This window comes from Astyanax mexicanus, chromosome 19, assembly GCF_023375975.1.
Source record: "Astyanax mexicanus isolate ESR-SI-001 chromosome 19, AstMex3_surface, whole genome shotgun sequence".
NCBI classification, from domain to species: Eukaryota; Metazoa; Chordata; class Actinopteri; order Characiformes; family Acestrorhamphidae; genus Astyanax; species Astyanax mexicanus.
In genome coordinates, this window is record NC_064426.1 from 20,739,164 (window position 1) to 20,764,810 (window position 25,647).

A 25,647-nucleotide genomic window follows, 5' to 3' on the forward strand; every position below is an offset into this window, starting at 1 on the left:
TCTATGGTTGTGATGTGTTGCACCCCTAGTTTTTCATGTAAAAAACTGAAGGGAAATATAAGATGGGGGAACCCAATATGGCTGACGTGAGTGACGGGTTGTGTCCAGAAACCCTGAATTTTACTTGGCAAATATTTAATACAATTTCAGAAATGTAGTATTTTCTCTGTAATTAGCAAAATTTTAAAAATATACAATTAACACAATTAAAAGGATGACCATGTGTTTACTGACTGCTTGCAGCTGCTGTGATTAACTGGGCAGTATTTGATAAACTAAATTTAGTGTTGTGATTGGCTCAGTTCATCAGAAATCAACATCCTATTAAAAGGGATCAGCAGTCCCATTTCAACCAATCACTGCACCTCCTCTTCACCAGTATATGGTAACCATCGTGACCTGTAGTATCTGGCATGAACTGTCCGTGCGAACAGACTAGCGACACTTGTCTGAAATCACATGTACGTTTAGTATCCTACAGTCAGAGCAGCATTCTTTAGCTTCTGTGGGACATAGCACACAAGTCATGGCACACTCTTAAAAAGATTTTTTTTTTTCATTGAAACCACCTTATGCGTTTTTTAGGAAGATGCTGATATTCACCAATATTCTCTTTTCTGATAGTACTTCTCTACAGGGACTAGGCAGCAAGCAGTGTGTGAACCGAATGCCCTTCCTCAGAGGTGCTGTGTCAGCAGTGGGTGCAGTATAATTAGCAGGATGCATTCATGAGTGCGGGTGGTCATGAACATTTGGACTGCCGCTTTTCCACCGCAGAGCCAGATGGTTACTGAGGTTGTGATGTCCAACGTTACTAACGTGTTAGAGAGGCTAGTGATCGGGATCCTCCAGTGTCGCTAACAGCATGTTAGCATGCCGGTGACCATCAGCTTATCCAGGTGATGTTGCCTGGCCTAGGCTTCGCTTTATTTTCTAGCGGGCGTGTGGTTTTAAACAGGAATGCTTTTTGGGACACAGCCCATTTATAGCCGGCTGCACATGGCTGCATGCTGCAAGTAATAATATATGAATAAAACAAGACCTTTGGAGGAAAAAACGATAAAAGTCCATCCTCAGGGTCAGACACAGTGCTGTTTCAGGGATCTATCATCTCAGAACCGTAAGCCCTATCTGGGCAGGATTAGTTTCTCAGGGGGACGTCTGTGAAAAATATTTCACACTTCTACTGTGATAAAACTCTTTCTTTCGGACTGCAATTGAAAAAACAAGAGGACCAGTGAGTTTTTTTTGGCTTTCTCGGTCACATAACATCGTGTTGTCACGTGATAACAGTCTTTGCACACAGAGCATGATTGAGGCGTCTAAGCACTCTAAAAGAAACAGAAAGCCCTGAGATACTAATCCCGTCCGGATAGGGCTATAGTAGTATTCATACTAAAGCCTTATCTGGATCGGATCTCGGGGGGGTCCTGGGGTAATTTTCTTTTTTATGGGGGGTCCTCTGTGATTTTATTCCCATCCAGAATGACCATGTATGTGTTTTTCTCAGATGTCCTTTGAGAAAATTACAGGCTGAATTATCTACTCTTTTTTGCTGAACTCCGTGGCTTCCAGTAATTTTAGTCCCGGCTGGACGCACATCTCTGAGTTTCGTCACCTCACATTTAATGAAATACCTATTTGTCCACTGCCACGCACCGTAATTACACTTTGGGCACACGTTTTCATGGAGTTTCCACGTAAACACAACAGCGAGTGTAAATGGAGGAGCTACTGAACCAATTCGTCAGTGTAGGAAATACAAATTCATGAGCATTCCGTGAGCAAAACCTAATATCTATAAATATTATATAAATATAAATATTATTAACTGTACTTTACCAAGCCCAGGACACTCCTGGGCTCATCCAACACTGCTTTCGGCACAGATTTAGCATGCTGCTGGCTGGGCTTGTCAAATGCCACATTAGCAAGGCTGGAAATCAGATTCTTCCAACATTGCTACAACGAGGTTAGCAGTGACATCAGCCAAAACACAGATTTCTCAGTCCTGAACTCCTCCTACTGAACGGTTCTGTGGCCCCAAGTAGGGTTAACTTACCAGGCTGGGAAAATCAGTTCCTGCCCATATGCAAACAGTCCCACACTTCAAAAAAAGAACTGACTAGCTTGCTGCTTTTGAGGAGTGTGGAGGGAAGTCAGCGTGCTGGTGGGGAAAGCCCACCATCACTGTGGAGATGTGCGTAGGTGCAGTAGCCATAACAAGCCAAAACTCACCTTTTTTTAGCTGAACATTACAAACTGCCCATGAGATTTTTGTCAGAGTTTATCATTCATGTAAATTAATGCTCAAATGGCAATTAGACCTTCAGATTCAAATAGATGGGAGGCTGGTCTTGCATGGGGGAACATAAGCATTGTTGGCTATGTTGCCAATATGGCTGCCAAGTAAACTGACTCGCCTATAAAGACTTTGGCATTCTGTGCTAAACCACACCAGTTTTTATAGTGTACAAGGTTTTGTTTAGACAGCAACTACTACAGATGTATTTTGAGAACCTTGTAAAAGTACTGTAGTTGTTTTACTTCAGAAAGTGAAGTATAGGAACACAGTTCTTCAGTCTGGAAGAAGATGATCTGTTCTAAAACCTTGAAAGAGTGTATGGGTACATATCGTCCACATTATCATCATCATCAATAATAAAACATAAAATGAGATGCTCAACATCTAGGCTGAATTCTGAGTTCAAAGCAGAATATTAATGCACATATAACACTGAATAAAAATAAGACAGCAGGACAGATTGAAAATTTTGGCATGAGCTTTTATTATTTTTATAGATTTTTTATAGGCTTTTCTTTTTAAATGGAGCTTTCATTTTTTCCTTTATTTTTGACCATTTGATGTTTATTTTTTTCCTATTTGTAATGAAGAAAACTTTAATCAGGTAGGTTAGCATTCACCTTCAAACATTCATACCTTTATTAGTATAATGTTTTAAGTCTCAGTTTTTCCTCAAACTGTTAAATTATTACAGTTTATTTATTTTTTTTCTTTACATGTTTCAAAAATATAAAAGGTAAATAATAAACATTCCATTGAAATATATTTTATACACTTCTGTTGTTTTTTTTTCTTTTTGTATTGACATTAAAATTGTGTCCAGCATCGGTCTTAATAGCATCAACCATCCGTCATTTTTGTAACCATCTTTTTCTCTCTGTTCTCTCCTTTGTCGCGTCTCTCTGAGAAGGGATTTCAGGGTCGGTGTACGGGTCAGATATCAGGGTGTGCCACTAACTATGGCTTTACCAACTGGAATTAAACAGATATCGATATATATATATATTCATAGGCAATGGTGTTTTATAGTTATCAGCAGTGGAAGTGCAGTGAACTCTCCCGATTTGATTCAATGATTTAACTCAACTTAAAATGAATGAAAATTGCAGAGCAGTGCTGAGCAGGCGACTGACTTTAAAGTGCAATGTATATATGTGTGTGTATATATATATATATATATATATATCTTTCTGCGTATTAACATATATATAAATTTTATATAATTGTGGTATGAAGTGCAGTTTGAACGAAGAATAGAAGAATAAAAAATGCTTAATGAGTTCAAGTAGCAGCTATGGGCGTCCACCACATCTCCCATAGTAGAATGAACATGCTCACTGGATTTGTTTAGGATTGGGGAAGCTGGTTTGAGCAACGTTCTAAACAGCAATGGCCACAATTCTTGCTTATAACCTGTGAGCAATGTTCTGTAACTTTAAACAGCTTATATCTTTTTTTTTTTTGCTTATTTTATCAGAAAAAGGTGATTAATTCATTGATTAATTAATTTCGTCATTGATATTTGCCTTTTGTTTCTCCAAAGCCAAATCAAAGCGAGAGACGGACAGAGGGTCCAGGAGAAGAAGATGGTTACCTCATTCTGACCATTCACAAATAAGTTAAAGTCTTCTTTTTTATCCCATGCATGCAGTATAATTCAACTTCAAACAATATGATAGAAAAACACAAGAACAAGGGATGCAAAAGAGCTTCTTTCTCAAAAATAGAGAAGGACACAGGAGCTGAGGAGAGAGAGGGGGATGAAGAAGAAGAGGAGAAGGAGGAGGAAGAAGAAGAAGAAGAGGAATGCATACAGGAAAGAGAAAAAGTGAAGACTGATTCTGGCTTTGTTCTGATCCTCTCTGATATGTTCTGATATTTGGGTTTCAAGTACAAGTTATGCAAGTGTTGAGCTGTCAGTCATCTTTAGGGGGGTGGGGTCAGGGGGAGTGGTCTCACTACTCTGCACCTTTGAGTTAAATAGCCCGATCAGAAACTCAGTCGGACAGCCACACAAACACACACGCAAACATGCGTACGCTCATTCAAAGCTTCGCTTGTTGGCGTGGCTAAACGCAAGACATGGAAAAAAAAATAGTCGTAAATGCAATCTCATCTCTCAGGCACACCGGAAAATCTGACTTATTGTGAATGGAATGGAATCTGAGAGCGGGGTGGAATCGCACCAAATTATTGCTCTGACTGAATGGCATTGATAAAATATCCTCATGTGATTGGAAACAGTCTATTCTCCCTATGTCTTCTAGGATGCCCTTCCTAAGAGGTTCTTGCCTCGTCGACCCTACAACAAATCGCTCTGCGAGAAGCGACCCCCAGCTCCTTTCATGATTCTCAGGCCAGTATCTAATGAAATGCTTCCGCTTTCAGCTACATACATCGATGATGTGTTCATTATATGTGTGACTATTAAGGAAGAAAGAGAGTGGGAGGCTTATGGTAGGCCTGAAGAACTGAGGATGAGAGAACATAGCTAAACGTTGGACTCCTGCTCAGCTGCCCCCAGCGTTCCAGTCTCTGCTGACCCACTGCTTTGGTTAACGGCCGCTCTGGTTTGTGTAGCCCTTTTTGGCTGGACCTACGCTCTCTTCGGACCTTGGGATGTAGTCGCCTGTGTACTCTTACTGGCCTGAGTATGCTGCCTTGGTGAGTGACGTGTCTTGCAACAGTCTTGCATAGGTACATTAGTTACTCAACTCAGTTCCCAACCTGGCCTGATCCTGCTGACGCATAGTGATGAAGAGCATTTAGGAACTTTTGAGTCAAGAGGAACTCAATGTTGAGAGAATGTTAAGGAAAGCAACTTAAACCAATCTTTGATCCACTCTGTTGAGCCATTAGCTCCATTCCATTCCCATCCTCATCTGGAGGATATTAGCCTTAACCAAGGAGCTGATAAGGAAGACTCGAAAAGCACCTTTCTTGGCTCAATCTTGGCTCAGTCTTGGCTCAATCCACCAGGATGCAATCATTCATTCAGTGGAATTCAGATGTTCTCACATGTACATAACTCTTAACATACTGCAATATGTTCTTTATTACCTTGTCACACTAAGGAATTCTTACTTAAAATAAACTAAGCCTGGTTTAGAAGATAACAAATAACCTCTACTTAAGATCTTGCCAAAAGCCAGAAGCACCCAAAGCCCAATCTCTGCGGCCAGCTCTACACATTCAAAGCGAACATGACTCGCAACTGCAGTGACAGTTCAAAACTGCATTGTTCTCCTGAGAACCTATTGGCCGAGGTGAGTGCTTTACCATCTAGGAAGGACCTCCTGGAATCTGTGCCCCCAAAAGCTAGACAAAAAATGATAAACAAAACTTCTGACATGAACAAAAATTCAAAAGTCCATTGGTTTCATGTGCGGATAAAATGTAAACTGCAGTGATATGCAGTTACAACCCAGGACAAAAACTTGACTCGACTTGACACACTTTCTGAAGGATCTCAGACTGGATGAAGAAGTCACCCGAGACCCTCGCGTACACCTATGAGCTTTAGGCCCTCCAAAGCAGCTGCACCGGGATTGCTGAGGGCAGCAAAGACACAGACCGACCACAGGAGAATGTGATGTCCGTCACGGACTGCAGGAGCCAGTGGCAGAACAAAGAGTCAGGAGAGCTGGAGAGCAGGGAGGGGCAGAGAGAGTGGAGGAGGGACACAGCTGAAGTCGTAGAAGGAACAGTTTCAATGGTAAAATCTCACCAATCAGCTAAGAATTGGTTGGGGTATCTTATATCTAATAAAGCATAGTTCTGACTGTATCTTGTAATCCTATTTCTTTTTTTCCTTTATTCTTTTTGTATTTTTTGTATTAAAAAAAATATATATAGAATATCTTTTTTTAAATATAACTGTTTGTATTTTTTTTACCCTAAATTGAATTGCATATAACATAAATCTGTATTGTTTCCCCATGATTTTGCTCTTGAATAATTCCAAGCCCTCTTTTTGGGGGTTGGGGGGCTTGCAGAAGTCGAGTCATGCAGTTTAGTCATGCTGGTAAACAAAGTCAGAAAAATGCATTTTCAATTTTCATTCTTTTCTTTGTTATTTTTTTCGTAAGTGTTCAGTTCAAAGTTCACCCAGCCTTTCCGGAAAACCCCCTCCGTCCTTCTGCAGGTTCCACGATCGCTGCCTTGATGCGAACTATGCCGCTTTGTCCTCTTTCCCCAGATGATATGCATTGTCTCGTTTACATTGATCCCCTGACACGCCTGATCCAGGCTGATGTTCTACGCAGCATTCCTCCATCCGTACGAAAGAAGCCATCAGTTCTTTTTTTTTTTTTGCACGATTTTGCTCCATCAGAAACATCTCACGTTTCTCCACCCGGGTCACTGTATTCTGTTACTCTCCTCCCTCAGGTTTTATTCCTGCTTTGTTTTTTTTTTTACGTCATTTCTTTCATGCCATGCAGTTCATCTACAGAGGAGGAGAAACACTGAGATGTGGAGGGGGCTTTGGGGTGGGAAGAGAGATAGAGAAAGAAAGAGAAGAAAGACAGAAAGAGACGCTGATGTTCTTTTTCATGTAGTGCTCGCAGTCGCGATTGTCTGATGGTCTGGAGACGAACTGCGCCCAACCTTCAGACGGGATTTTGGAGGATCAGTCTGATCGATGGAAGTTTATCTGTCCTTGTTTGCAGTGCAAGTGGTATTCTTTAGGATGTTTGAATCAAGAGATGTGATGGTCCATCAAGGTGGACCAAACATGGACAAAACCATGCCAGTCATGAATGATTGAAGTCATGGATGAAGTTATCTGTGACCTAAAGCAAGTGGTTAAAGTGCAAAGAGCTAGATCTTTCCACACAATCCTTTGCTCTTCACAATTCACAAAACAGCAGTACTGGCCTTAGCTTGCGTGGTTGGCCTAGATGCAAAAGGAGCCAAAGGGATTCGTAAAACAATCCTTACAGTGGTCCAATTCTAATGATCTTCTGCCCAGTTTTCTACTCAGTCACAAAACCCGGGCAGGTTTGCTAAAACGAAAAGTCAAGAGTTGTATTGATATTAAATTGCATGCGGATAAGCACAGCTGAGCTGGACTGAAACCAGTGTGATCCAGTCTGGAAGAACATGTGAAGTCCCACATTTTTCAGGCGTGCTTGATCGTTCCAGTCCGAGGTAGCATCGATGAGCGGAGAGATGAGCGATCCCGTTTCGTCTATGTTAACGAGCACCACACCGGACTCTTTTCTCGCTTTTTCCACTCTTTCTCTTTCCCTCTCTTTTCCCTGTGAGCTCTCTCAGTCTCTTGGTGACTCTGGAGGTGGCCTCTGGATTTGCTATGCTGTGTGAGTGGGAGGGGAGGTAGGGGGAGTCTTCTTTAGGGAGAAAGAGGTCAGTTCAGAAACTCAGCACTGTAGAAGAGAGAGAAAGAAAGAAAAGAAAGAAAGAGTAGGAAACGAGGAAAAAAAGAAATCAGAGAAAGTAAAACAGACACTCAAACTCACTTAAACATTGCTTTCAAGGTTAACTGAAGCCATTTAACTGGAAAAGCCAAAGTGTGGTAAGCCAAAGACACAGCACATGTTCACTCTTCACATGGATATAGCTGATTTGTTGAAGTCGCATCGTCCAAAATCCAGGTGAAACAACGTGAAACGAACTCAAAGCTATTCATGAGAAAGCCCACCTTATCAGAGTTTCTGCATAGTTCAGTCTTTGTGATGTGAACAGAGTCATTCAGAGTGGCGGTGCTGTGAAATATCACTGTGAAGAAGGAAAAATGTGTCTCCATTTATGCTGTTTTTAACTTTTTGACATAATCCAATCTGTCAGTTGTTCTTTTCAGTGTCTGAACATTTTATGATGAATTGATTAAATGGAAATGCCTGAATTAAATTATTTACATTGACCATTTAAAGTTAAGAAGATGATTTTTTCCTTGTCCTGTAAACTTGCCAATTTGGAGATGTAAAGCTATTACTTGTCCAAAACAGAAAATAGACCAATATTATTCTTTTAACTTTTCAGTTATTTTGCCTTAAAATGACCTGCATATCATCGCTGTCCAATAAAAAACAGGTATCTCCATTTTTGTAGATTTTTAGTTTACTACATTACTTTAATTTAAACACATAAACTCTCCTTTACAATGTGTCCAAATTCCTTGACAAATGGAGCAATAGAAATTCTCCAAATTATCTGAAATAAACTCTTCTTCCATTGAAAGTTAAGAGTGGTTTATCTGTCTCCTGTAAAGTTGATGTTTTGGAGATACTTGTTTTTCGCTGGACAGCGACGATATATAATTTTTTTATTAATGATCTTTGTCATTAGTAAAGCCAACTATCTGGCTACGTTCAGACTTTTTTGGCCAATCTAAATTGTATCCAGATTGAAAACCAGCTAAAAACAAAACTTTCAAAACTTTTTCCAAACCACACTTCGAAGTGCTGAAACGCAATAATAGTTAGATTTGAGCGCTCTAAAAAATCACACCACATTCCACATTGACCAGATTGACGGAAGTTTGGGGATGACGCTGCACCTATGGCTGCACAGTAAAGCCGACCTTGAGTACAGAATTTCTGAATTCTGTTCTAAACCGTGACTTGACAGGGATTACTCTTTGAAGGGTGAGTTGATGCAGCTCCATATTTCCTGCTCCAATGTATTAAAGACACACACCCCTGTGGCGTCATATTTACATTGACACTGCAACCCGATTTGTGATGATCCACTCTGAATGACTTTGTTTGCATCCCAATTACTTAATTATGCACAAATTTTGAAAAACTGGTGGGGTTCCCCTTGAACATGCGCACAACAAAATAGCAAAATAATAAATAAAAAAAGCTTTGTACTGTAAATGTTAGAAACACTCACAGAAGCCTGTTTGATTAGCACACACACAGAAACACACATGCATGGAACTCAAAAAACCTCACACACATCTGTGTGTGCGCATCCACACACAGAAACGCACACATACACACGCTCATATTCTCCCAAATGAGAGTTCCAGTCTTTGAAGGCCACAAGATCTGCTCGACGGGGGGTTTAACCAAGTCTGGTTCACTTTGCTTAAATCTGTTTAATAAACCCCCCTCCAAAGAAAAAGGGTATCACTGATTAGAGACACAAATAGACAGAATAATTGGCATCTTGCAGGACTAGAGGCCTCTAGGACTGACCGGAAGAAAAGCAAAGGCTCAGTGAAGCCCCTTGACGCCGAAAAACGAAAAGGGTGCGTCCCAAAAAGGACTGACTCCCTATTCCCTATGAAGTGCCTTTACTCTTTAGGGTTTGTTTTGGACTGTCGCTTTATTTTATTGGACTGAATGCAGAGCTTCTGCTGCCCACAGCATAGGGAATAGAGAAACGAGTGCAGTGTTTGAGACACAGCGAGTGGAAAAGGAATGACACACAGCGAGAAGATGTGAGTAACAGCAGGAAACGTAAAAGAAAATACACAATTAAAACCAAATAACCAAACCCAAAAGGTTCACATAAAACACGAAAGCACACAGTCGAGCACGGTACATGAAGACACAGAGCAGGGAACACACTCACACACGACACCAAACACACATCCTTACACTGAGAAGCGAGCAGCTTCCTTCCTTCCTTCCTTCCTCCTCTCTTTTTCTTTCCTTTTGCTCCTTCCTGTCTTCCCCAAACTGTCCTCCTGTTCTCGGGCGGCCTTTCTTCCTCTCTGTCGACAATCCTCTTTCAACACACACTCGTTTTTTTTTCCTCACACACACAAATCTGTCCATCTGCCTCTCACTCTTTCAGCTCTCGCGCTTCAGTCCTGAGTGTGTGCGCGACGCTTGTGATCCAGAGTCTCAGGTTCTGACAAACTGCTTGATTTTTTTCTGTCTTTCACTTTTTTCTCGATTGTTATCCAGGACATTTTGGTCGTCATTTGGAAGCAGTTTTTTTAGAGATTGTAATAAAAGAAAATAATAATACAAATAAAAAATAAACAATCAATGCAATCAAATGAATGTAATAAAATGATCTGATTGAGAGGGGATGATGGTAGAAGAGTGAAGGAAAAATAAACAGCACAAGGACACTGTTGGGCAAAAGGAAGACTATCTTTTTTTGTTTTGGTGATGAGGACGAAAAAAACCATGACATTCATATTTTTTCAAGTGCACATGCTGAGACAGAAAATCCATCTTTTCAGTCGTTTCACATCATTTCCTCCCTCGTTCTCTCTCTCTCTCTTTTTTGTATTATTCTGAATGACATCTTTTTTTGGAAGCACTGGTAAAGACCCACAAAAAGAGAGAGAGATATACCTGAGTTGTGACAGGGGAGGAATATAGGTTGATAAGAGACAGAGAGGAGTATGGGTAATGGAGTTTCAACTGGCCGCACTAAACTGTGTTCCCTGTTAGGAGCAGCAAAAGCGAGAGGTTCAAAAAGCTTCACTGCAAAAGCTAATTTCTTTCTCAGCAGTGTAAAATCATCTTAAAGCTAGTCGATATATAAAAATACACATATATATATATTAATCGTTTTGTTTACTGGTGAATTTTCACTGGCAGATAACAAGCAATTCCGTTCTTATTACAGTATTAATGGAAGAAGGCAAGTAAAAACATAATGACATAAGTTGTACAATCTTGAACAATAGGAATAAGTGATATTAACGTTTTTTTGTCGTTAACAAGTGGAATGACAGTATTCTTTTGGCAGTATCCATTTATTTAAAGAGATAATGCAAATTGTTTCACATTTTGAGAATAATGTAGTTATTTAAGCTTAACTGTAAGAATTGTGCAAATAGTTTTGCTTGTTTTAAGAAAGAAGGAAGTAGATATGTCTGTTTAATTTCAAGTATTCATGCATAGTTTTGCTTGTCTTGGGAAATATACATATTTCTACCTACTGTTAGTAATAGAAATAATAGAAGTAATAGAAAGAGAAACATTAATATTTGAGCTAATTTTCAAAAAATAAAGATACTTTTTAAAGATACTTTTTTTTGAGAAAATGTAGTTCTTTCTCCTAACTTTTAAGGAATGGTAGATATTTCTGCTTACTTTCAGGAATGAAGTCATACACAAAGTTTTGCCTGTTTGGAGAAAATATAGTTATTTCTACTTATTTTCAAGCAGTGATGCATAGTTTTGCTTGTTTTCAGAACAAAATTTATATTTTTGCTTACTTTCAAGAAATTCAAGAGTGTTTGAGAACAATGTATATATCTCTACATACTTTTACTGTGATGGGTTGAGCTTGTTTTAAGTAAAATGTAGACATTCTGATTTGCCTAAGGACAAATACTGGTAAGGAATGTCAAGCTAATCCAGCCAGGGAATTGAACCGTAGCCTCTCACAGGGAAAGCAGTATTGTCCCCCACTGAGCTACATGTGTCATGATTAGTATCTGCCAATGGATTTTCAAAATAAACGATAAAACAATGGCAAGAAAACTAATATGGAAAGTAATATATATATATATCGGCTAACTTTACAATGATACAAGCTCCTGTGTAGCGACTGGTTTCTGCACGTTACTTACATTCACTACTAGCAGCGCTGCTAGCTACATACAGTATGTGGTTATGGCTGTCCTGGGACTCGCTAAACCCGAGCTTATTGGACTATTAGACGCAAGCCCTGCTCTTTCCTGTGACGGAATGAAGAGTTGTTTCCTCCTGCTCTGCCCAGCCTAGCTCTACCCCTGGCAAGTATAGCTAATATATGCATATAGAAAAACCACAAGATGCACAAGGATGCAGCACTAAGCATTCCAGTAGTATGCGAGGCAACATGCACTGCTGAAGGCAGTAGTAGCATTATTATTATTATCAGCATCATCATCATCATCTTCTTCATCTACATCATCTTTAACAACATCTCCGCTGATGTCGTCGTTTACCCTCCCCCTCTACAGTGGTGGCTAAGGTGACGGACGGCTGTTCCCTGGCTAAAAAAGAGAGAACATCCAGTAGCTGGCTGACATCTCTGACGACTCCTAAACCCAACCCAACTGAGTGCTTAAATGGTCCGTAGACGGTCAGGGTAACTGACCTGAGGACAGGTAAACATTCAGGACTTCCGCTAAAGTGACCGACGTTTATGTACTACTCTAAGACAGCACTTGCTACATCAATTTACCCCTCGATAAAAGCTCAAGGGTTTCCGCTACTAGTATCCAATGGGCGCCGTGGGGAACCGCCCCCCCGCTGACATGGATAAAAAGAGGCGTGTATCAGGTGAGCACACATGATACAGTTGTCTGTTCCACATGCTGTAGAAAGAACAGAACGGGGTGGGATGATCACAGGGGTGAAAGGACAGACGAGTGGAAGAAGATCAGGGAACAATGACCAACAGTGAGACTATTACAGCGTTGTGGGTCAAGAGGGGCGGGGTTTGTTTAGGAATGCATACGTGAAAGGAGTGGAGTTTTCTGTTCTAGATTAGTTCACAGTTACAGCTTCTTTTTGCATATATCTGATAAGCACTGGGCTTTCAGAATAGTTCTCTGTGAAAAGATGAAAAAAAAGAATAAATCATGAAATGATTACAAGACCATCGATTACTAACAGAAAAAAAAAAAAAAAAGAAATAAAAACACAGCAGGTTTACAGAGTTCAGTCATAACCCCAGTAAAACCTTGTTCAAATAATCCCGCCCACCCAGGTTCATGTTACAGTTACAATGGTCTCTGCCACCCAATAGCATCTTAGCATGCAAGAACTAAGCCCCACCCCTTCAGCAGTTGAGTCAGAACAGCAACAGGGATTGGTAACAAAACACCAATCGTTTTTTTCTTCGATTTTCAAAAAACCTCAGACATGCAAATCAACAGCACATGTATGTGCATATGAATTTTCATACATCCATATGTACACACCCATATGAATATACACATACATAAAGCTTTAGATAAAACCAGTTTCAGAGTTCTTATCAAAACATACTTCTTAAGGATCATATAGACATATTCCTTATTGCTCGCAAAGGGAAAAATAAAAACATGCATTCATGAAATACAAAGTTTTTTTTTCATTCTTTAAAACTGTACACGTGTACACATGGTTGAGACCTGACATAGGCCTGAGTTATCTTCCTCTTACGCAGAACGCACAAAGCAGTGAGGGGGGACCGGGGGAAAAACGGGGGATGAAGTGGGCGGGGGGTCCGTGAATGAATGAATGATTGAGAAACAGAGAGAGCTGATATGGCTTGTGAGTTCAACCTGAACGGCAGAGATGCACCGCAAAAATGATCTGCCAGCAAGAGGAAACATCTTAAATCAGGTCTATGTGTTGTTAAATGTCAATATTATTTATAGAATATGAAAAGATAATTTAGTTGATTTCTTTTTACTTGTTTTAAGTGTTTTATCCAGAAACATTTACTTGTTTAAAAAAATTAAATAATAACTTAAAACAAGATAAAGTGACTTAAATGGTAAAGGTTTTTGCTCATTGTATCTAGTGAAACTGTCTGATTGATACACATTTCAGTTCTTAAAGTGTTATTTATTAGAACAGGCCAATGTTTCTGCAAATGAATCAATATTAGTACATTTAATTGCTTAAATTTACATTAAATTGCTTAAACTGCTTCTAGTCTAGAAGTAAAATAAATCATTTTCACAATAATTTAACATTTTAAACCAGGGCTAGATATCTAAGAAAATAAGTCTTAGTACAAGTAAATAGAAGCAAGTTAAATGTAATTTATTCCGTGAAAAATAATTTAATCTAGTTAAACTTTTTAACTTTAATTGATTTTGCTTTTTTAAATCGCAATTTCATGAAACAACTAAAGTTACACTTAGTAAAACATGTCAAATTAAATCAAAGTAAATTAAAACTATTGTATCTATGTGTATTGTATTTGTACTGTAGTATTTTGCTTATTTCAAGCTACAATTTAGTTTTCCTTCTGATCCCAAATGTGAAGGATCATTTTTAAATGATAAAATAAATTACTGTCCCCATATGAGGACATGTTTTTTTTTTTTTTTTAGCAAAATTGACTTTCTGTAACAAATATAAAATTTAGTTTTATGCTTGTTAGGTCATACTAATCCTACATAGCTAGGAGAAATTAAAAATGCACACCAAGCAAAAATCTGTGTTTTAGGAGATTCAAAACAAGCCAAAGTATCTGCTGAAACAATACTAACATTGCCATAAAAAGAAAGTGAAATAAAACTATTAGATACAATAATTTAAGATGTTTAGACTTGCTGAGACATCATTTTTTTTGTGATTAGCTACACTACCAACTTCCAGTTTCCATCTTCACTCATCTCTATTCACGTTTTCTTTGCTTAAGTTTAGCTTTAGCTTGAGCTTTTTTACACTACTCCTAATGCAGTGGAAGAACTAGAATGAGTCTCTCTTAACCTCTATACGTACTAAACTAAATATTTAAATAAAATGGGATTGTGAGGATGATACAAGGCTTGACCAGGAGTGAATCCTGAACCTGTTGTCAGAGGCTGCTCAGATCTGTCTCACATTACTCTAAGGCTTCACTGCACTCATGAATTAAAGCTAAAAGAGACAGCAGTCCAGTTTCATATATAAGTGCAGCTTCACAGGACATGCATAAGACATTGCAGATGTGGATGATCTATGAGCCTGAGGTCTTGTTTTTGTTTAGTAGAAGAATGTGCAGGCAATGTTCAGTGCAGTGGGCCTTTGCCTTTCAGAAAGGCTATTTATATATACATTCAGTCCTAAAGTATATACTGAGGAGTTTTTTTCATGGAACATAACCTTTCTTCCACTTTCATTCCACTTTCTGTTTCTTTGTCAATAAGTGAAGGATGAGTTGGAGAAGGAGAGGAGTAAAAAAAAAAGGTAGAATAATGACACATTAAATAATATATATGAAACTGAAATTGTATCCTAACAAGTCAAATCATCTTAAATGTAGTTTAAACATTTAATATTTCTCATTTTAGGACTATTGAAGTAATTTTATAGATTGTGTTTAATTCCATTAACTTGTTTTTACTTGTTATAAGTGACTTTTTTTCAAAACAAGTGCCATCTACCCACTAAAAAAAAGGCCAACTGTGGTCTCTCGGACTCTGGCTGCTAAGGGCAAGCAGCATTATCTGAGATTTGAACAGCGACTCTTGGACTTTTTTATCCCATTTTCAGTGCAGAAACAAAGCTCTGATACATCAACTAACAGACATCACACTAGGAATGATGCAGCTTGCCAGCATCAGCAGCCAGAGTCAGAGAGAGCATAATTAGTCTTGCTAATTAGAGAGAGAGCACTTTCCATCCACCCAGAGTGAGCAAGGCTAATTATGCTCTCTCAGACTCCGGCTGCTGATGGAATATGCAGCATGATCCAGTATTCGAACCAGCAATCTTCCAATCATAGTGACCACTCCTTAGTCTGCTGGACCACTCAGATCCCTAACTCATCATTTTTTATTTTAAAACACTTTTAGTAGATAAAATGACTTAAAACAAGTAAAAATACATATGCATTAACAATAAGTTGACTACTCTTATAATATTTGTATAATTAAAAATATACAACTATAAATATTTAGTCTAGATTTAAGAGAATTTGACCAGCTAGGATATAATTTTTTTAGTATTTACACACAAAAATAAAGCAATAACGTGAAATTAAATAGTTCAGATCACATATTTGGAGACAACAAAAAGGAGAAAGTGACATGAAATGGCATCTAATGGTTAACTAGAGCATAGAAAAAGTTTCGGTTGCAAGGTGACCAAAAATGTCTTTACAATCACAATCAAAGTGAGTAATGCTACTGGCATCTACATTGTTCAGTACAGTATTCAGTATCAATATTCTCTTCACATTCTTTTAAATGGAGAAAACAAAAAAAAGGGGGAAAGGAAAGCTTCGTAAGCTGCCGTTACAGTGAAGGTTTCACTAAAGAGTGTGGACACAGTCTTGGATCTGAGCACCACAGTCACAGATGTGCCACAGATCAATGTGATCAAAATACATCTCTCTCTTTCTTTCTTTGTTTCTTTCACACTCTCTCTCACTCTCTCACTGTCTGTCTCTCTGTAAAATTGCATCTCGGCACATTTTGCATTGCGTTTAGCGATCCTTTCTTTTTTTTTTTCTTCTCCTACTGACCGCTGTCAGTCCAGCATCCATTCAACGTTCCCTCCTTTTTTTAGCGGAACGGGAAGATCAGCATCCAAGAGACAGAGCAGGTCAGAAAAGGAAAAAAAAGGAGAAGGGAAGAAAGAACAGGGAAAGGAAAGAAATAGAGAACAGAAGAATCAAATAGGAAACTTAAAAAAAACAAACTTAAAACAAACGTTACTGCATTCAAATGATCAGAATCACAGTATACAGGAGATGGATGGCCTCGATGAAGATGAGATAAACAATAACAGTGATGATGACAATGATTGTGATTATGAGAAGGACGTGTACGAAGAAGAGAAAGGAATCCAGCCTGATGTTTGTTCCCTTGAGTGAAGGGAACCATAGAGGCCACTGTCCAGTTCACCACAAGGGTAAGAAGAGGAGGAGAAGCTCATCTTCGCTCTTGATATGTCATATTTAAGCGCAAGTGATAAAGGAAAAGGTTTCAGAGATATTTAAGACATCTCCTTCATGCACGAGTCTATAAAAGGAGGGGAAAGGGGGGGGGGGGGGGGTCCTGAAGCAGTGCAGAAGGTTGTAGAAGGCCCTTGATAAGGTGGCTCCTCCTTGTTTTCTGGCTCTCTGTTCACACCACTGGTCACTTTCCCGCGGTTCTTGTGAAGGAGGGCCGATCCAAATCTCGATGCAGTCTTAAAACCAAAAAGCTTAAATACTTAACAGCAGATTTTATTTGATCTACCTGATATCCAATAAGGTCCTCCCAGAAGCTTGGACGCCAAGTCCACCCAAAACCCACCCGCCGTCCCCTATCTACAGTCCCTGTTGCCTGATATAAAAATAGTCAGCTTACATGTCTATGTGTCGCTTCTTTTTTTTAGTAGCAGTATTTTATATAGAATGGACTTTTTGGACATTTTTTCCCCTCAAGGTATTTTAGGAGGCCAATGCCAGCTTCTCTGATGCGCTCGTAAAGAGCCTATACTGCTTGTGTAGTCCTTAATACTACATATATGATAATGATAATAACAACAGTATACACTCTAATAAACAGGGAAATGTATGTGAGATATGAGGCTGATAGTAAAAGTACTGACTGACTTTTGATTTTCTGATTTTTTTAGAGCTGCGTTCCAAAGCCTAGGCTGCAACCAAGGTGAGGTCTTTTCACATTGAGTCAGAAAAAACGCATGTCTTTAATGATGCTCAGGTAAAAAAGCTGATTAACTCTCACATGGCAACACTGCGTAATTTAAAAAAAATCTAAGCCCATTTGGTTTTCTGCGCTGTTGGGTGGTTTAAAATCAGACTGGCCAATCAGAGCTGAGCAGCAGGGTCTGTGGGGGCATCAAAATGGAAAAAAAAACCCTTTGCATACTTTCTATTCGATTTTAAAATGTTCATTTTTCACCTACTTCATGAATACATTTTCATTATCTCGTAAAGTTTAAAGTGAATTTGTCCACATATCGTGTTTTAATCTAAAGTACATAGTTTTACAGATGTAGTTTATCATACTAGTTCTATCATCTTAGTAACTGTCATAGCAAATGCTAACTAAGCCAACTTTTTAACATTTTTACATAATAAGCCAAGTTAGACTGGTCCCTTTGTGTGACAAATACCTCAGCCACGTTCTAGGCTTTGGAACACAGCATATATGTCAGCGATATATGATATATAAGTGTCCTTGTGTTGGTGTTTTTTTGTGTGGGTTGGTGGTTACACAACCAAAATAACAAACTTATCAGCGTGGATCATCATACACTATTCAAATACGGTAAGTCCTATTTATCGACTGATTAAAGGGGAATATCCTTTACTTGGTTCTTTACTTATGCACTACTCGTTTTAAGTTTGTGGTGTATTCTCGCATGCACTACAACTACTGAATGTTTACTAAGGCCTGTGACTGCATCATTCCAAGCTTTGCTACCAGGCGAGTTCGCTTCAAGGCCTACAGTGGTGCATCAGAAGGGCTCTCAGTTTCCTTCACTCGGTGAGTAAGTCTACTGCATCATGATCTATAGTCTATACAATACCAACAAACAGGCAAGGGAAGCCGTCTACTGCCAGCTCACTATGTGGGTAAATGTTCTTACCATGTAATTAACCTAGAGAAGGCTCATCACTGACCAAGGACCAATGATGGCTTTCTATTGTGATGGTGTTTATAGTTTCGATAAGGCATAATATTGCTGCATTAAAACAGCATATACTTCTTTATAGTTGCCAGTCAGAAATATTGCCTGAAGCTTAATGTGTATGACAGTTCAGTTTCAGAGAAAGCTCTGTTGAATCTTTAAATTGCTTTAGCACATATGAGTCAGGAACACCATTCCCAAACCCATTTTGAGGCATGATAGAGTGAACACTATGTTCTTTAACCGCCTACCCAACTTAACCTAATTTAACGCAACCCAATCCAACCTAAACTAATTCAACCCTACTAATCTAATTAGGCCCAATCCAACCCAAGCCAAAACTTTCTAGACTTTCAACTTTTATCCCAACCCAATCAGACTCGTCTAAGCCAGTTTATCTCCAATCCAACCCAACTCAAATCCAATCCTACTAATACAGCTAAACCCACCCATCCCAAATCAAACCCAACCCACCCCCAGGCAAGTCAGAGCTTCTGCAACTGTGCTGCATTGTGAATAGTTATTATCATTATAACCGGTATTAATACTGTCGCCTTATGGTGCATTTGTGAAGTGTCTCTCAAGGTGTGTTTTCAGTTGGTGTGGTTTGTCTTTTTCTCTCCCCATCCCACTTCACTGTGCTACAAAATGGAAGGGATGGGTGAGCGGCAGCGACGAAGAGGGCCAGGGGATTCGTAGGATTCATAGGCTGAGCTGTTGATGGGGGTAACGGGAGTCAATCGCAAGGGAGCCCCCGTCATCCCCGATATGTTATTCAGGCTTCGGGACTTCTCATAGCCAGTGGCTGGAGCAGGAGGAGGTGTAGGTGGACAGTTCAGACGGCATCCAGACAAATCAGGTGGATCCCGAGGGTTGAGTAAAGATGGACGTGTAGATGCAGATGCAGTCAGTCATTATGGTTGAAGGTGTTTTATGAAGGGTGTGAGAAGTAAGTGGTTGTTAAAAAGTGACCAGAGGTTTCCAAAATAAGAATATGAAGAAAACAGCAAACCAAAGAAGGGGAAGGGAAACCCAAGTAAAAATTTAACAAAACAGTGAAACAGATGGATATGGAACACAAAGGTAGACAGACAGACAGAGACAGACAGAGACAGAGACAAGGACAAAACAGGAAAATGAGAGTTATGAAATATGTCATCAAATTTCTTCTCGTTTTCAAATGCCACAGCAGTATTTTTTAAATAAAAGAGCTCCCACTAGTGGCAGCCGCAAACAGTCGTGATGGAGGTAGAGCACTTGTGGAGCAGGTGGATGAAGCACCTGATGTGTAACTCGAGAAAACGGATTGTGAGTTCAAGAGAAACAAAAAAAAAAACAGCGAGTTTAGCATCCAGGTGTTTGATCCAGTCTTGGACATTCTGACACATCCGCACGGGTCAGACAGACAGACAGCAGCCGAAGAGCTCTGTCCAGTCAAAGCACTGAGGCAGGCAGCCCCATCTGGCGCTCTGGACCAGGTGAAGCTCCGTGTGTTTTAACCTCTTAAGACAATCCTTTAAGTAATATTTTTAGGTTAGTGTGTTCAGTTGAGTTGAAGCACTTTGGTGTATGTACAGAACAACAAAAAAAAAGCTTCACGTGGCCCAAAAGCACCTGAGTACTTTCCTTCCGCATTCCTTTCCCAGGCCAGCCATTAATTCAGTCTTTATATATTTATGAAGAATGAAAAGATTAAGTTGCATCATTATTTGTTATTTTCTGAACCCACTCCGATTTTGGCACACTGGGATTCTGGGATTTCTAGGACTTAACAGAATAAGACAAGACAGAAGGAATCAAAGCATCAACTTTCCTGGAATAAGTTTAATGTTATGTCATGTAAAACCATAACGTTTTCTTTTAATGTATTACCTGCATTTAAAAATCTCCATTTTATCCGATTTTCTCCAAAATTTGGAAGGCCAATTACCCAACCCACTCATTAGGAGTGATTAAGACGCCCCCTATTACTAGTAATGCCCCCAACACCAGGTGGATGAAGACTAGAGGCCGACCACACCTCTTTTTAATCTGCTGCTGATGCAGAATTACTTGGTAGCCAGCACACTTGGAGGAAAGCGCAGCGACCCAGCACCAATACATCCTCTAGCAGACACCTGTGCTGACCAACATCACCATCTACCCACCCAAAGGGAACATGGCCAATTGTGCTCTCTTGGGGCTCCGATAAGAAGCCCCAAGGGAGCACGATAAGAAGCTTTTCATTCTGATTCCAACATAGATCAAATGACAATTCGGTCAGTTTGCAGTCTAAACAGTTTCTAACTGTCCAAACATGTCTAATCTCCTGACTCCTACATGCACATGTGTGCCTGGTAGTAAAGCAGAGGGGTTTGTATCTGTCTAAGACCAGGCATGGCCTTATCTGGGAGCGGATGAGGAAGGAAAGGCAGCAATATTACATCACAGACACCCACATAAAGACACAAGAGAACTCCCCCCACACTGACACAACCAAAGTGAGTAAAGATCCGTTAAACAAACAAAACAAAAGAAAAAGTAAAAAAGAAAAAAATCAATCTCTTCAGGAAGAAGTATAGTAGCTGTGTGGAAAGTCCTTCTGTCCGTTTGTCAGCCGTCTGTTCTTCAGTCCCTGGCGTGACACAGGTCCGTGCGATGGTGTGTGTGTGTGTGTGCATGAGAGAGACTGTGCGATTCTGAGTGCTGCCGGGACACACTGGGCGCTGCACCACCGACTGTCACTCAAACTCTTACAGTAATGCGTTGCTTACAGGAGCCACCACGCAGTGAGGCATGCTGGGTAATGGCAATCAGATCTGGGTCTGCATGCTCCTCGGACACGACCAGATAGGGTGTGGGACGAAACAGATGTCAGCATGTGGTGGAGGAATGTGTGCATGTGGGGGAGCTATCATCTCCTCAGCTTTAGGACCAAAAAAATGCTGTTTCATTACATTACAGCACTATGGCTTAAGCACTCAGTACTTACGAGGGTGAGAGAGGACAAATCACAGCCAGACGACTTGGCTGTCATCACTGCACCACTTGTGGCAGTGCTCAGAATGCAGCCTGTGCTCGAGTTACATTAAAAATACGTCATGACACATTTTTGAGTTTCGTACTTCCCTCAACATATTACATACTACATACACTGCAAAAATGATTTCTTGGCAAGTGAATCTATATTAAATCTAGTAAATGTATGCCTGTTTCACATGCTGAAACTATAGTAATACTCTTTGAACATAAATAAACTTATTTCCAGATATTTATGTATATTTGTGTCTCTATTTTATTAGTTGTTATTGCACATTTAATGCATTATTTTATAAAGCCAAAGTCATTAGCTATGTTTTCATCAAAGTTTGGTACAAATTACAAGCAATTAAAAGAAAATCTGTTAAAAAGTGATCATTTAAAAAAGGGGTTTGATGTTTGATGCTGCCATGTATTTAATACATTTAATGTATTATGTATTTCATTTTACGTAACTCTGTTCAGTTTTGGGACGAAACCCAAAAAAATGGTTTTGCTGTAAAAGATACATGTATGTGAGAAATCAGATAATACACTATTTTATCTGATTTATCTGAAAAATGTCTATTTTTACACACACAAATATCTAAGAAAGGTTTTCACAACATTTGTGGTACTGCTTTACGGACTATTTTTTTTTTTTACATACATTAAATATGACAATTTATCAGTTTAAGCGTAACATTTCTGTATTCAGAGCTACATTGACAAAGGTTTTTAGGCCTTATAAAGTACAATTATTACATTTAAGTGAATGCCATGTAGTACTGTGTATTAGGAACAATATGACGATATGATATTTATCACAATACTGGGATTATGATTCAATATTGTAAATATTGTAATATACTGCAATACTGTAAGCAATTTTTTATCAAATTTAAAGGAAACTGTTGAACAGTTTTTTCATGGTATGAAAAAACACTATTATATTAATAAAGCCTGAATTATAGAAACGTTAACTTTTTAAGCAATGAGAACACTGAGGCAAGGACAGAACAACACTGCTGCCTAGTGGTAAAAGGTTAAAATAACACGAAATAAACCAAAATAAACTGCAGTACTTACATTTTTACATATAAACTAATCATTAAAAATCCATGTTTTTTTCTTACACTACTAATGCCAAGATCTGATTTTTGCAGTATATCAAACAATCGCTTTCTGTCTCTCTGTACTGGACAGACACTCAGCGGTTAGGTACTACAAATGAACCAGTAATACTCTGATTTGAAGCTCCAGTGAGCTCTGTATCTGTGTGAGAATGTGGAGTGAGGTGTGAGCAAAAAGAACTAAGCTATAGAGCAGCTTGAGGGTGTATAACTACAGGTGCACATCAAGCAGAGCTGCGTAACGATTTTACAATGTTAAACTTAATGTGCAACAGTAAATTGCAGATGTGCTACATTTAAATGCTGATCTGGTTATAAAAAGACCTAAATGTCCCATAAAATATCATAACCAGTCATAACCAGTGCACCCCTGTATAGAACAGCTGCTGGAATCCCCAGTCCGCCAATCTGAAACAGTGCTGGTTGCTTGATTACCCAGGATGCCTTTGCGACCACAGCGAACAGAACATGCAGCATGCCGGCCACAACGAGGAAGAGGAGCAGCGGTGGGAGGGGGGAAGGAAGTGGGAGACATCCCTCCAAAACCAAAAACCCACAAGTGTTTAAACAACTGAAATAGAACAAATTATAACATTAATTTTCATTTTTGATAAATATTCAGATTTTCAGGATTTTTTTTTACAAACCTGATCGGCACTCTTTGCAATAAGCATCACACGAACACATTCAAACTCTCACACATACAACACTGAGATGTTTGGTGAGAGGTTATGGATGACACAAGGGTTTTAAATCTGATTAACCAACTGTTTAACTGAGGCTGTTTACACATTGCATTAAAATGCACCTTTGGTGATTGGATCATGTTCAGATTACGTCTTCTTGTTCTTGTGGAAAAAAGGGTGTGAACACCCCTGCAGTGCACTGTGACTGGATTAAAGCTTAAGACAGACCGAGGCAAAATGGAAAACTGATCTGTGGTCAGATTAATAAAATTTTTTAAATAGTTTTGGAACACAGAAGATGTCTACATTTCTGGATGGTACTGACTAGTGGCTTCTTGATAACACAACACCAGGAGGGTGAAGACTAGCACATGCCTCCTCCAATACATGTGAAGTCAGACTCTGCATCTTTTCCAACTGTTGCAGCATTGCCGAGTAGCATCACAGCGCGCACGGAGGAAAGCGCAGCAACTCGGTTCCGACACATCAGCTCACAGACGCCTTATGATGATTGACATCACCTTTTGGAGTGATGTGGGGAGAGAGTGCCATCTACCCACCCAGAAAGAGCAAGGCCAATTGTGCTCTCTCAGGATTCCGGCAGCTGATGGCAAGCTGCATGACTGGGATTAAAACCAGCAGTCATGCCACTCAGAATGGCAACGCTTTAGACCACTCAGCACCCAGCATTTGTGGACTGCATGGAAAACTGTGTTCACAGACATCTGGATGATAGCTGGAAAAGTTCCTGTTTTTAATGCAGCATCACGTGAGGGCCTGAAGATGCCCAGCATCCAATATTGACTATGGCCTTGTTCCTTGTGAACAGATTTTTCCACATTCTCTCAAGCCTTCTGATAAAATTATGTACTGCAGAAAGTGGGATATCCAAAGTCGTCACAATGTTCACATATATTTTATATATATATATATTATATATTATATATATATGGTAGGTAAACATATATTTGCTTCTGGGCGACTCAGTCTTTACAAAATGATATTTTCATACCCAGTCATGTCAGTTATTGGAATTTATGCAAAGATAAAATGTCTTACTTTCAACATCTGATGTGTTCTAGGTTCTATCGTGAACAAAATATGCACCTATGCAATTTGAAATCATTGCATTCTGTTTTTATTTACATTTGTTTACATTTTATACAGCATCACATTCTTTTTGAAATCGTGATTCAAAAATCAAAACTTATCTGTTCACACTGGAAACCCGTATTTGTGAACAGACTGAAAAGTGTAAACAGAATCAGGCAAAAGTAGATCCACACACTATTCGAACATGAAATGCATGTTAATGCCAGGTGTAAACTGTTGTTATCTAAAGTCTAGAGTTGTTTAATGGGACAGTAATTTGAATAAACTGACAGTAACGTGAACAAATCTCTTCTCACCTCTTCTGTGCTTTATCTCCTGCTCTACCAGGATATTATCCAGCAGAGAACATGAAAGGCAAAGCGTTTTAACAACTGGCAGTGTGAAGTTATCCCTGTAGGTGCAGGAGACTCACAGCAGGCCTTGGTATTAAGAGCTTGTAGCTAAGCGCTGTGGAAGCACTGTCATGCAGTCAAGCTGTTCTCAGTCTAAATTTGGTGGGACAGCCCGCTGCTGGTGCGTGTACGTACCTCAGGTCAGACTTTAGTAACGCTACGGGGGCTATAGGGCCGGCCTGAGGGTGGGATGGGAAATGGCAGAGTGAGGAGTAAATATTACACCTGGTAGAGTTCTGCAGTGCTGATGAATTCAGTATAAATCAGGTTATAAAGCTTTGTAAAGTCATTTCCTGTAACCTGGTTAGGTTCTGAAAAATAGGAATATCTACACTGCATTAAATTACATCCTTAACAGAGAAAATATCTTATAAAGAACCAAAGATCTTTAAGTATTTTTTTTAAGAGCTTAATATAGTATAGCCATCGTGTTTATTGGCAGAATCCAGGTTAATATTTGCAATATCCAACAATGGATATTTGATCTCCATCTTGGGTTAGACATAAAAAGTGGCATGCCGTGACACACAAATCAACAGGACAAATGATATCACAATAAATTACCACTGGAAGACATCACAAAAAAGACAAGTAAATGTAACACAATGAACAGTACAGGCTCTAAAGCTGGCAGTATGCTTCAAATGTAAGAAAATAAACTTAATTAAATTAAAATCCTGTGGAACAAGTTTCATTCTAGATGCCAAGTTCATGCAGTGAAGCAGGAAATCATGTTACATGAGGACCAATGCTGTCAGTGACACAAGGTAGAGGTTAGAACTAATCACAGTCAGGAGAAGTCCC

At 39.3% G+C, this 25,647-nt stretch overlaps 1 protein-coding gene across 3 annotated transcripts in view; it reads right to left on the reverse strand.

Annotated features, from left to right (window-relative positions):
• Nucleotides 1-2,769: 2,769 nt before the first annotated feature.
• kcnc3a (potassium voltage-gated channel, Shaw-related subfamily, member 3a) overlaps nt 2,770-25,647 on the reverse strand; it is a 142,149-nt gene continuing 119,271 nt past the window's right edge. Inside the window, exons 5-6 of one of the 3 annotated variants that reach the window (XR_007427086.1) lie at nt 9,877-12,785; nt 2,770-7,692 (exon numbers count right to left, since the gene is read on the reverse strand). Coding sequence is in view for 2 of the 3 variants with exons in the window: in XM_049467612.1 (XP_049323569.1) it covers nt 19,164-19,327 (164 nt within the window). In the remaining variant the exon portion in view is untranslated. Of the gene's footprint in view, nt 7,693-9,876; nt 12,786-15,112; nt 19,328-25,647 lie in introns of those variants that run through there. The other 2 variants (XM_049467614.1, XM_049467612.1) reach the window with 2 other exon arrangements.